Below are 13,286 nucleotides of genomic sequence, written 5' to 3'. Positions count from 1 at the left end.
TCATTCAGAGTTTATTTTGGACACTGTTAAGTACATTTTCTTTCAATGTTCTGTTGACAACATACTGTATCTGGAAGTATGTTTTGGCCACTCAAAATAGTCTATATTTGAACGCGATCGAGCCACATCTCCATTTTTTGAAACATATGTAAACAGTCTAGCCTACATGTGAAATGTGTTTTTCTGGGTGCAGATAAAGAAAACATGTGGCACTGTCTGAGGTACAGTGGCCGGTTAGGTAACAGCAGTCAGGACTAAAATTACATTTTGGCTGGCTGGTCGCCTGTGCTGATGTAGCTACTATGCTTTTATCCCCAAGCAAACCTAGAGCCCGCTAGCTAACCTCAGCTCTGTCACACACACAAAAAAAAGGAAAAAAACATAAAGAAGAAATCATCCAATGAGAAAACGCCCTGTTGGCCCTACAGGCATCCCGTCATGCTCAACGCTTCAGCGCTACGTCAGCAGTGATACCGAAACATGGCGGTGTCCATAGCAAAGCGCCCGGCTGCAAATGCGTGTGTATTGATATTAACTTTTTTGATAACGTTAATATTTAATTGCTGTGACGCCGATATTGCCGCTGGTGCCTCAACGTCAGAAGAGACTCCTCACCGCCGATTTGAATACAAATACAGCTTCAAAGGACCGCACCTGTCTCAGTCCGATGGCAGCATTCCCTTTTGGCTGCACACTGGAAGTAAGTTTGTAGCGACCTGTCATCACACAGAGATGTTGTAATGTTGACAGTCAGGAAACTGTTCGTTCAACTTGTACTGCTGTCACAACATGGGACGAGCACAGATGAAGCCGTCGGTGTTAGCTTTTCGCCAGTTTGCGGCTGCTGTTCATGTGTATTAGCCAGTGATGCTCAGAAGTGAGGGTGGTTCGGTGTTCAACTGCAACTGTGTTCATTAAATATTGCATCAGGAGGTGCACAGGAAAGAGCAGGCCAGCCTTCGTCACTCCAATAGCATGAAAACGGGTGATAAGCTGCCACACAGCAGAGGCCCAGCTGCTTGCTATCAGAGCCTGTGGTACTGGAGTATTGAACTTTCCTTTATCTTTGGGCCTTTGGATTCTTGCAACACAAACTCATACCACTGCTGACATGGACATTCAATAACACCAGACTACACTGCATTACTTTGCAGTGAGCAATGCCCCAAAGCATGACACAATTTGGTTACATCAGGTATTTTTTTAAGCCAACAATGTAAGTGAGAATTTTCTGACACCGAAAAAGCTCAAGAGAACATGCTAATACACTTTGTATGTGCAAGTCTGTGAGAAAAAGGTCCTACCAAAGTTGCTAAATCAGTTACATAGGCAAATGCAAAGATTAGAGAGTAGGCACACCCTTATTTTTTTATTTATTTTTAGCAGAATGCTGGCCTATAATCACAAATACTGCAAGTTCTAGGTTTTCACATAGGCTTTGGTGTAATTGTTGATCACTGGTGACACAGGAAAAGATCACAAGTCATTCTCAATAAGTTGATTTTCTAATAAATGATACTTATCCTTATTACCTTATACTTATTTTTCTCATGGCACTGGTTAATGAAGCCTGCAGCCACACAGACATGGTGGATGGCTAATAGACTTATGTCTGCATGAATGCTTTGTTATGATGTTACTACTAAGCTATTGAACTTTGTGACAACTGCAGTGTGGTACTTTCAGAGGAAAATGGTTCATTGAATATTATTTTTTATAGACATTCATAGATAGGATGTTTATTTTAGATTAGCCGTTGCACATTACCTTTCCAAATCCCTCTTGTTAGACCTGAACACTCGCTGACATCCTGCTTGAAATTTCCTCACTTCTGTTCTCCTCTCTAGATGCCATTCCTAGTGCAGACCAGGTGCGCATTACGCCATCCCTCAGGAGTCAGAGGGGCTCTGTGTGGACAAAAAACGCAGTCAATTTTGAACACTGGGAGGCCGAGGTGACCTTCCGCGTTTCTGGAAGAGGGAGAATGGGAGCGGATGGTCTGGTAAGAGGGGCTTCAGGGTGGATTCATGGTACAGTCAGAGAACACAATTGTCTGCAGTAGGTTGGATCATGTGACATATACAATTTACCAATACACAGACTGACTATGATAGACAGTAGAGTCTACTTTCTATCACAGTTGTTTCACTAAGGCTCGACAGTAAGCATCCCAGAACCACTTCCCACCATACCTGCTCCGATCAGCAACACACTCACTCAGACATACCACAAATTTGTCGATACACCTACACTACTCCACCGTTGGACCTACATTTTGGATTACTCCTTGCCGACCCCTTTGTTTGAAACAGCCCATTCAGGAATTCAGACACCAAACTGTACCAAGAAGCAAAGGCTAAAAGTGAAAAAGCCAGATCAGCAGTATGAAGAGCTGAGAATGGTGTATGACTAACCATTCCAGTCACCATAGCTATGCCATCATATGATATATATAACTCCTGTCTCAGGCTGGGGACACTCTACACAACTTTCCGGTTGATTATAACCATGATTTGGCATTCACAACTGTTTTTTTTATCAGACCAAGTCTGCGCTAATTTGGGGTAGTTGCAATGGACAGTCAGCAGAGGTGATCTTATAGTGTGTGAGGGTTAAGATCCCCATGTAGTTGGGACCATCACCATTATCATACTGGTCAATGACTCAAGTCTGAGACTGGCAGTGAGAGAGTGCAAGAGAAGGAAACATACCCCACTTCCATGTTTGTTTTGATGCCATGTTGTAGTAGCACATGAGTTCATATTTCCAGGTTGTATGGCACGGGAGCTCTTAGAAGTTCTGTGTGTGATCCCCAAATCAAACTTGTCAAGTGTGTGCCTCTATGACGCAAGATGAAAAAATATCTGCAAATGGCAGTCATTTAAATGTATTACTCTTTTTACACCAAAATTAGCGTGTATATGCAGGTTTTTTAAACGCGGGTAAACCCGCTAAAACTAGGCGATTGACTCCTTTCCCATTGCCAGTAGACGAGTTTGCCTTTCTGTTTTTTTCTGGTGTGTCACGTTCGACGTCACAAACACGCCGGAAAACAGGGTTAGCAAACAGTAGAAAGCAGCTTGGAGCCCAGTGACAATGTTACGGTGTTTGTTTCTTTGTTCCCAATAACCATGTTTTGAATGCAAGAAATCATGAAATGCAACTGCTTATTGATTGATAATGTTACGCTAGCCAAGTCACAAGACTCTGATGGCTGTTACACAGCACTTAAACCATATGTCATGTAGCGATCGGTCAAAAGTGGTCTTTTTTCTCCCAAGGCCGATGTCATGACAAAATTCTAACTAATATTTTAAAATTTAATAAGATCCACATCTACATAAGCTACCTTGACCCGTCAGTGGAGGCCATGATCCAACGATCCATGCTTTCACTTTCAGCAGTAGTGATTCGCTACGACTTTGCCACCGCAGCAATGGTGGTGTCACTAGAGGGCAAAACATATAAATCCGTCGCTGGATTTGTATACAGTGTGTCACCAGCCTGAGTCCTGAGATAGAATTCCATACTTTAGGGGGCAACCACACTGATCCGGTGTGTTCTTTCCAATGAGAGGTGTGGGCTGATGATGCGTCCGTATCCATCAGATGACAGACACAAAGTTCAACCGAGTTGAACTTTTTCTGGATGGACGGATTTGTTACCAGCATTATAGATGATCAAATGTTTTCAATAATGTATGTACCATTATTTTTCTGATCTAACAGGCTGTGTGGTTCACGTCTTTACAAGGCCTTGATGGTCCAGTCTACGGTGCAGCTGACAAATGGAATGGAATTGGAATTTTCTTTGACTCTTTTGACAACGATGGGAAGGTTGGTGTCAAGTCCGTGTTTCCAAGATTTTATGTGCCTTAACTTTATTGGAAAGGTTCCATGAGTATATGTAACAAAATTAGTGTATAATGCCATTAGTGTTCCCACTCACGGCCCCACTCACAGAGCAGTGAACACCATCACATCCTCGCAGAGAACTGTGCAAGAAGTTAAAAGAAAGCAATTTGATTTAAATATTGCTTTCTTTATGCTATGTAATAATTTAAGAAAACTAGGCATATGTTCAAAGTGGCCTATTCAATGTCCAGTTTCATCAGTAAAAGTGAAAGACTTGACGTCAAAGACGAACTGCGTAGTTTACGCACATCCTATGTGTGGTGGCAGGTTTTTGTAAATTTCCTTTGGATGTCCGAACAAGTCAGACTCCTGAAAGCTTTAAAAAATCCCAATTTTCATGTGTAAATGTCAGTATGAAAGAATTACGAAAAAATGTGTTTGTTTGTAGTAGTTTGATAAATGAGGCCCATTGATTGGTAAAAATAGGTCTAACTATAGCTAAATCTCTGTAGAGGCATACTGCTAACGGCATGGCGCTGCCATATTGATTCTCTCCTTCCTCTTCTTCTTTGGTGGCATCAATCTCTTGCAAAGATCCTCTGCCACAGTGATAGCCCACACCAACACTAGGAAGGCTTCTGCTTTGGTAATTTCAATGTCAGGAGGCGCAAACAAGTGTGTCAAAAATGAGAATACATGCAAGCCAATCTATGCGTGTAATTTGATTCACAAATGCAGATTCAACAATTTAAATTTGTTTTATGCTCTGAAAAAGTTTGTAACTTTTGTGAAAGTCCCTTTTTTATGAAAACAAAACTTTTATTCACAGATATGTGTCTGTTTTTGTAAATGATGTTACATTTATTTGTATGACATTTTACAGAACATAATACTCTCATTTGTATTTGTATTTATCTCATTAGATATAATTTGTCATTATTGAGACAAATTTCCTCCCCAAAAATGGCCTGTACAATGAATGTAGATGGCTTTGCTATTATAGTAGCAATTTGTAATTTAAATCTAACATACTCCATGAATTCTGTATTGGTATGTAATTAATTATTCCGTAGTTGTCTGTTTTATATTGTATAATTAATAATTATTATTATATTGTGCGGTTATGGAAAACAGATCTTGCATTACTGCTTTTTATCCGCCTTTTTATATCACATTTTAATATCAAAATACCTTGTTTGCCCAGGTATAGGATTGATACTGTAGAATAAAATTGCCAAAAAGCAAAACCACTTGTGGTCTGACGAGAGATCAGGTTGGATGAGATAGATTTGGATTAACATGTTTTCTTGTTTTCTCGACTTCATTCCAGAAAAATAACCCAGCTATAATTGTTGTGGGAAACAATGGCCAACTTGTTTATGACCACCAAAAGTAAGTAAACATTTCTTTGCTGTTTGCTGATATGATCACCAACTCAAATTTTAACAATTTAAAGAAGATTAGGAAATATGATTATATTTGCTTGGAAAGTAAATAATCCTCTATCTTTCCTAATCTCCCCTGGGCCAGTGAAAGCTTTAAATCACTTTTTCAATGCCATTCCAGTGTGTCTTAGAATTCACACTGTTTTCCACGAGTGTTTACAAAAACATGCAAAAATTACATTGGTATTGATGTTATTCACCCCTTTCATGAACTTCCTTCAGATTTGTGACCACTTCTCCATAAATATTTATGTGTAGTATATGGTTGAAAATAATAGCTGTGATGTGTTTTGTCTGAAAACAATGTTTTAACCCAGTGATGGCACAACACAAGCCCTTGGAACGTGCTTAAGAGACTTCCGCAACAAACCGTACCCCATCAGAGCCAAAATAACATACTACAAGAAGACATTGACGGTAGGAGGTGCCATATACACACACACACAACCACACACACACACACTCACATGAGCATCAAATAGAAGAGTTATTAGTCATTACCTGTCATTATGTGTCTAGTTTTGCTGTATGAATGGAATAATCAGTTCACCCAGTAAGAAAAGCCAAAAGGTAATGCTTCCAGTACATTAAAAATTGGCAGTTTCTCAGCCAGTAGTTGCATAGTGTCCAAAGCTCTTGTGAAGAAGACATGCTTAATTTTACATTACGTAACTTTTGATGGTCATTTTTGATGCCATTGTGTTGAACTGCAGCACCGTTCTCTCTTTCCTTTCAGGTGTTGATCAACAACGGTTTCACTCCAGACAAAGAGGACTACGAGTTCTGCACAAAGGTCGACAACATGATCATTCCCACAGAGGGCTTCTTCGGCATTTCAGCTGCCACCGGTGGTTTAGCAGGTATTTTTATATTCTGTATGTTAAACACTTAGAATCTTATATGTCCATGTTTATTCAAAAAGTAAACTTTACTTTAAGTACTACTTCAGTTACTTCAAAAAGTAAGGTACTTTTCTAAAATTAGTCTTGCTGTATCAAAGTGATAGGAGTCACCCTAATCCCTCTTGAAGCATCTAGCATTCAGGCTAGATGTCTAGGCTAAGATGAAATGGATGTCATACAATTAATTCAGTGGAAAAATGTTAGGTACTTCGGAATAAGCATCAGTTATGAAAACATCCTGATGGTTCACTTTAAAAATCAATAATCATCATAAAACATGAACTGAAATACACTGATTTGTATTTTTTCTCATTTTCTAATGTAAAATTTCTTTTTTCCATCAGATGACCATGATGTTTTGTCATTCTTATTATTCAGACTAACAGAACCAGGCCAGCAACTGGTAACTATATTTCCTAAAGTTCCTAATACTTCTCAATCCTCCGTGTGGCATTCATTTTTCTGTAGCTGTGTGTCTTTGTGTGCATATGCATGCATGTGCACAATATAGCCTAAGCAGGGCCTCTATTGAGTTCAGAGTGGTTGTTTTGTTTCTCCCATTGAAGCCCCCACCTGAAGCCGAGATTCCCAAAGAAGAGAAGGACAAGTACCAGGAGGAATTTGAGAACTTCCAGCAAGAGCTCGACAAAAAGAAAGAGGAGTTCCAGAAAGAGCACCCGGACGTCCAAGGAGAACCAAGTTAGTTTTCTCAAAGCAAATGCACCCAGTACATTTTGTGAAATAATTAATCTAAGTATTTATTATCTGTGTTTTACATTATCTGAACCAAATTAAATCAAATTAAACTATAAGGGAAATGCAAACAATTTGAGAAGTATTTGTAATTCCATATTCTCCATTTCAATTTACATTTTTATTTCCAAAACGTACATTTGCTATGCCTCGCATTAGGTACATGGCAATGATGGTATGGTTGGTTCTTGTTTTTTGCTAATGTGTGTGTGTATCCCCTTCAGTTGAGGACCTATATGAGAGCGTGAATGACCGGGAGATCCGCCAGGTGTTTGAGGGCCAGAATCAAATCCATCTGGAGATCAAGCAGCTCCACCGCCAGCTCGCCATGATCCTGGACGAACAGCGGCGATATGTCTCTGTTATCACAGATGAGGTTGCCAAGAAAGGGACCCATGTTGAGTCAGGACAGGTAGGGTGCACAACCTCGCCAGGAAATGGGTATGCACAACGATGGGTATAGGGTTACATAATTTTCACTCTATATGCTTGATCTGTGTATTATTGCAAACATTTAGAAATGCATGTTTCACTTTTCCAACACAAACAGAAATGCTGGTATCTAAAAGATGCTTTGTGACCAGTTTATTAATTTATGCAATTTGTAACACACCACTGGCAACTTGCTCAAACAATGGAACTGTTATTTCCCTGTATTCCTACTGAAGCCAACTTGTTCTTTATGGGAGTTATTTATTTACTTTATATTAATGTCAATACTGAAGCGTTTAACCTCCAGTCAATCATGTTTCATTTCTCTTTTAGCCAGATACTGCCGGTCAACAGTTGGGCTCAGTCATTGCCACCCAGCAGGAGGTGCTTAGGAACCTGAATGAGTTGAGGTAAGTAACAACAGGGACAGTTGTTGATGTTTTGCCATTTTTAAAAACTAGCTGTTGTTTTTGCCACAAACATAAAAAGAGATCTGTGATACTCCAGAAAAACAAGGGAAATCCTGGCTGTTAAATCCCTCAAATCATATTTAATCTCACGATACAATGGCCCTAATGTCACAGGTGTCTGCCAGCCTGATAATCCAGATGCAGTAACAGCTTCCTATGAAATCCCCCCCATCCATACCCTGCTCAGTATGTCACCTAATGACCCCTCGCTACACTCACCTGCACGTGCACACACACACACACACACACACTAAATGGAATAATCATCATACTGCCTTGACCTTGGCGCTAAAACATTTTTACTCACAACTGTAGTTTGTTGTATCTGCTTGTGGAATTGACACGATAAAATAAAAAGATGAATTACATTTTAGAAGTTGCAAGCCAAGTCTGATGCAAACAAATGTCTTCCCTGCAGATATTTACAGTTTGGGTGTATTCTCATCCAGTTTATCAGCAGGCTATGATATATCTCTCTTTAGCTATTTAAACCAAGTGAGAAACCTAAAGGGAGACTAAGTAAGAATGTCTCTGTTTTTGCAAAATATAATGTCACATAAGGTAGCATACGTGAGAATAAGGATTATTTTATTCCTGATACATATGTATTATGTGATAGGTACATTAATATCCAGTTGTAATCTTCTTTTGAATCTTAAGTATAAAATATACACTTTCTTACCTCTCAGTTGTCAGGCTATACAGATTTTTATGCTACACCATTTTAAGATAATACAGCTTAAGAGATTGTATGATGTGTGCCTCACATGGCAAAGATCCAAGTGAATGCTTGATTTTGGTACTTATGTAAGCCTGATTAGGTGTACGAAATGTAATTTTATGATGTTTAGATCCTGTATTTTGTTATCCACTGTCAATAACATATTTGTACTTTTGTATTGCTTTGCTTAAGGTGCTTGTGGGCTTAGCCATTTGATCACGCAACAGACAGATTTAAAAAAAAAAAAAAAAAAAAAAAAAAAGACTTCTTCAAGACTCTTCTTGTAGGCTATGGGTGGATTTTAATCACTATTTTTTTCTTTATTCTCCAAATTATGTTATGTTTGGGACACACATCCAACAACCAGTCTCAGTATTACTAGCTTGTCCATTTTTTCTGGTTTATGTATTTAGCTCAGTTCTCGCTAACACCATTAATTTTAAGTCAAAGAGAAATCAAAGTCTCCTTGTATAATTGATCCTTCAATAATTTATCCCCTTTGAAAATCAATTGTATTTATAAACAAAGAAATCACATTTATTATTTGATAACTGCTTATTTATCTGATCTCTATAGTTTGATTGTGTGCTTTAAATTAATTTTGACACACCATCTGCATCTGAATTAATCAGAATCATAAGATATTAAAGATTTTATTTTATGTAACATTAATCTCTTAGTCTCGTGTATCATAAAAGAACCAAGCTGTTTGTATGCCCTAAATCCAACAGGACATTCATCCTCAAATGATTTTGCATATATGATTTTGTTTATTATATTGTTGACCCACAGCCTAAATGGGCATAGACTGTCAAATGCAAAAGTCTGCTAATTTTACCGTAAAGTCTCATAAGACTTGTATGGTCAAATTGTATCCTATAGAGGGCAGGGAAAGGCAAAATTTCTATAATGATTCAATTTGAAGAAAGCACATTACCAAAATGGCAATTTTAAGATGAGGCGGTACAAGGGAGTAAGCTGATTGACACAATAAATAAGTTCAGACCTAGCATAGAGCTGCAGCTGCTCTCTCTTAATGTGCTAATGTGAGGGATTGATCTGTATTATTTTGTAGATTAAGTACTCAGTTTATCCTGACCCTTCTTTTAAACACATAGTTTATGATAGGACGTCATCTCAGAGTCTCTAAATTACTATATCCAAGGAGGGTTTTCTGCCCATAAATGGGTCACTTGTTGTGGATGAAGATTAGATGTAGGGTTTAATAAATGCTCACTTACTTTCTCAAGGGAGATTTTTTTTTTCCTCGCTGCGAAACAAATTAGATTTTGTTTATATGTTGTCCCTGTCCATCTTTTAGACCCTAGCCATGTGGCCAAGCAAGAAAAGGCCACATCTTAGCACCATTTTGTCCTTATCAGATTAGTAGTCTTTAAATACATCTGTCATACACAGCCAGAACATGGTTTTCCTCTGATTGCTTTCTTGTCACAATTCCCCCCCAAGGACTTCCTACTTATGGCACTGGAATTCCTTTCATTTGTCAAGTCACTTTTTTCTTGATAATCACCTTAGACTTGTTTAAGATGATAAGAGAAATTTCTTGGCCCTTCTTCATCAGTGATAATACATCTTAAGAAATTATAATTTCTTAAGAAATATGATCCAGCATTATTAATCAAAAAGGTTTGAAGTCTTCATTCTCTTTTGAGACTTGTGTACACTGTCTTAACTTTCTTTACTCGGGAAAGTGAAAGTAAAGATTTAATGTCAGAAACTGTCTTCACTTAGCGAATTCACATCCCTTGATTGAGTTCATAGTCATGAGACATAGACAGTCAACAGTCAAATATTGAAAGGCTATTCAGTGGTCTTCAGAAGTGGTGTAACAGTTAAAATGTTAACTTTTTTGTTTACTAGTAGTTTTTCTTTTATATTTGTACTTTGTGCTTCAACCTTCACTTCACACTGGACTATCGCTATTGTTCATATACTGTATTGGTTTTGGAGCATTTGCCACAGATAATGGATTTAAGAAGTCCCAAAAGGTCCAGCTATGATCCCCGTTATGGATGAATATTGTATTGAAATGTTTTACACCAGTATCAGTAACGCAAAGAAAAGCAATGGGAGACATAAAGAGAAGTCACACAAAGCTACAGGGGTTTCCCCTGCTGGACGCTAGACTAATGCAAGGGGGAACTTTGTTTATTGCTCCCCATCCCACCACCCTCTATACTTGAGCTTGTGTTCCTCTATTGCCCTTTCTATATGGATTTTCAAGAAAATTAATGCTGTGAAATATATCCTGCAGCCTGATATTAGCATCTTAAGCTAACTTTTAAACAGAGCATTTTTATGGATGAGGATCAATATTTCCTGTTTATATAGCTATTACAAGTCTTGGGAATGTTTGTAGTCCATTTACAGTTTGGAAGTGCCAGAGTTATCAGTCAAATATACCCAGGCTGTCTTTGGATTATGGCATTTAAAGTTAATGGCAGTGTCATTTGCACAATTATCAGTGTTGATGTCAATTTATCAATCAATAGTTATACGCAAATCTGCAGACCAAGGAAGCCTAGAAGAACCAGGCCACATTCCCTCTTATGCAGTTCAAAGGACTATCTGGCTTTGCCTCCAGTCTGAGGCATTATCCTTTATTTTACCACCAGTTGCTCTCATTTACATAAAATTATTTATCTTCACCCCAAGTATATTTGATATTGCTCCATACCTAGAAACAACATTTTCTTATGGGGGGGTGGAAGAAGTGAATCTTGGGATTTGAAGATCTTGAATGACTCATACATAGGAAATCCACCTTTGTTACACTTTTTGGTAATGACATTCAATTTTGAAACGCATACAGCCTATTAACTTCACACTGTCATAAGAACTGCATAATACAGCTGCAGTGAGCAAATGTATCATTGTTTGCAGTTTTCATGTACTTTTTCCCTAATAAGCATTTTTGTGTTGTCTTGGGCATCATAACTAAACTGCTGTGGATTGCATATTCCAAATAGTGTTCTTCTGTGGTCTGTTTCTTATGGCCTATTTATAATCTGTAGTAAGAACATGTTTTTAGAGGGGATTAATTTAGCAATCATGACCTCTTTTATCAGATGGTAATTTTCTGTTTTTCAAAGTTTGAGAATATATAGCCTCTAGTGAATAGGGATTAAAAGATTAATTTTGGACAATTTAAAGTACTGCAACAGCAAATTTACATCATATTTCTCAACATGGATTCGCTCAGATTTATTTGATAGTGAAAAAACAAACACATTGACTATATTGCTGAGATATTGATTTGATATTAATAGGCTATTGCACTAGAAAGATAGATTTTTATTTGAGTCATTTGGGAGATCAGCTCCACTTTTCCTTATCTGGTTTTATACCATGCTTCTAGAAGTAGCTCTGTTGTCTGTGAATGGTTGGAGAGCAATTTCATCACTTCTGGGCTTTTCTTAGTGTATCTGACTGCTCTTTTGCTCCGTTTGTCTCCACAGAAACTCCTTCTATGAGTCACTGAAGCAGATAGGCGCAGCCCAGCACCAGGGCAATGCAGCGGGCATGGGAACATATGAGACCATCCAGCACTTCAACGACATCAAGGAACATCTGCACCTAGTCAAAAGGGATGTGGAGCACCTGGTCCAGCGTTCTCCGGTATGGACCAGACTTAAGATTAATTTAGGAAACACAACAGGCTATCTCCATTTGGCCTCCACGCCTCACAAAGACACCATGGGAAAATATGAATGCTATTGTTTTATAGTTTAATTTTCTCTCTCTCCTGTGTATTTTGCATGAAGAACCCTGCTGAGAAGCTTGTGAAATGCCCCGAGCTGCCTCCCATGCCTTCCTGTTTATCCACCGTCCATTTTGCAGTCTTCGTGGTTGTCCAATCAGTCCTGTTCTTCTGCTACATCATGTACAAGTAAGTCGTTATTGTCATTTGTATTTGGCTGTACTTTTAGATTTGAGTGACTCTTTGTAATGTTTTGTTTCTTTTTCTCTTTTTCCTTTCCCTTATTTAGAAGTCAACAAGAAGCAGCAGCAAAGAAGTTCTTTTGATGAAATGCATTTATACATTTCAAGTATGTAAATGAGGGAATGTCCATTTTGGTAATTTTTGGTTTGATTTTTTTGTTTTCAAATTGTAAATTATTGTGTTTGAAAATTTAGATTTTCTTTAAGAAGTTTTTTTTAATTACAGAGTTTTAATTTGATCTGTTATACAAGGTGTGTATGAATGCTTGTCCAAAGTGTGAGACATACTGTTCTCGATTTCCAACATGATGTAAAATTATCCATACAGTATTTTTTGTCAGATCTTTAGATTTTGTGTTCTACAGCTGAATTATGGCACAGTCCAATTCCATAAAACACACCACTTTATTTGAGTTTGAAAAAAACCTGTGGTTTGAAATGTGCAATTTTGTATAAACGCTGAACTATGTTGATGGCAACTCAGAGAGCAGATGTCTGGTGCATCTATCTGTCTTGAATGATTGAAACATGTCAGAATCTGACATGTTCTCTTTCTTCCCAAGCAATTTACATAAACAGAAAATACAAATCACTTGGTAGTGTCTGCTTATTGTTTTATCATGTCAAACATGACATGCCCCATGCAAAATATATCTACTGTTACGATAAGTCTTCTATTCATTTCAACACGCTCACATGATCAGATAAATTCACCTAAGTGTCTCCAGTGCTTCAAAGGAAATTTG

The 13,286-nt window shown here is 38.0% G+C and overlaps 1 protein-coding gene across 2 annotated transcripts; it reads left to right on the top strand.

Moving 5' to 3' along the window:
• The first annotated feature begins 473 nt into the window (after positions 1-473).
• Positions 474-13,127, top strand: lman1 (lectin, mannose-binding, 1). Of its 2 annotated transcripts, none has more exons than XM_071529414.1 (13): positions 474-700; positions 1,848-2,002; positions 3,729-3,836; positions 5,185-5,246; positions 5,617-5,716; positions 6,036-6,159; positions 6,546-6,604; positions 6,768-6,900; positions 7,179-7,366; positions 7,720-7,796; positions 12,057-12,216; positions 12,363-12,487; positions 12,588-13,127. In XM_071529414.1, the coding sequence occupies exons 1-13, from the start codon at positions 481-483 to the stop codon at positions 12,622-12,624; spliced, it is 1,548 nt and encodes a 515-aa protein (XP_071385515.1). In that variant the 5' UTR covers positions 474-480; the 3' UTR covers positions 12,625-13,127. The 2 variants fall into 2 exon arrangements, with proteins under 2 accessions (XP_071385515.1, XP_071385516.1); XM_071529415.1 differs by having other exon boundaries at positions 7,179-7,373; positions 7,724-7,796.
• The last annotated feature ends 159 nt before the right edge of the window (positions 13,128-13,286 follow it).

The sequence above is a fragment of the Centroberyx affinis genome, unplaced genomic scaffold (assembly GCF_046629955.1).
Source record: "Centroberyx affinis isolate AG114_WGS23_722 - 3 ecotype Tasmania unplaced genomic scaffold, CSIRO-AGI_Caff_v1 ptg001787l_1, whole genome shotgun sequence".
Classification (NCBI taxonomy): Eukaryota; Metazoa; Chordata; class Actinopteri; order Beryciformes; family Berycidae; genus Centroberyx; species Centroberyx affinis.
Note: the sequence above shows the minus strand (reverse complement) of the source record. Positions and strands in the feature narration are given on the sequence as shown.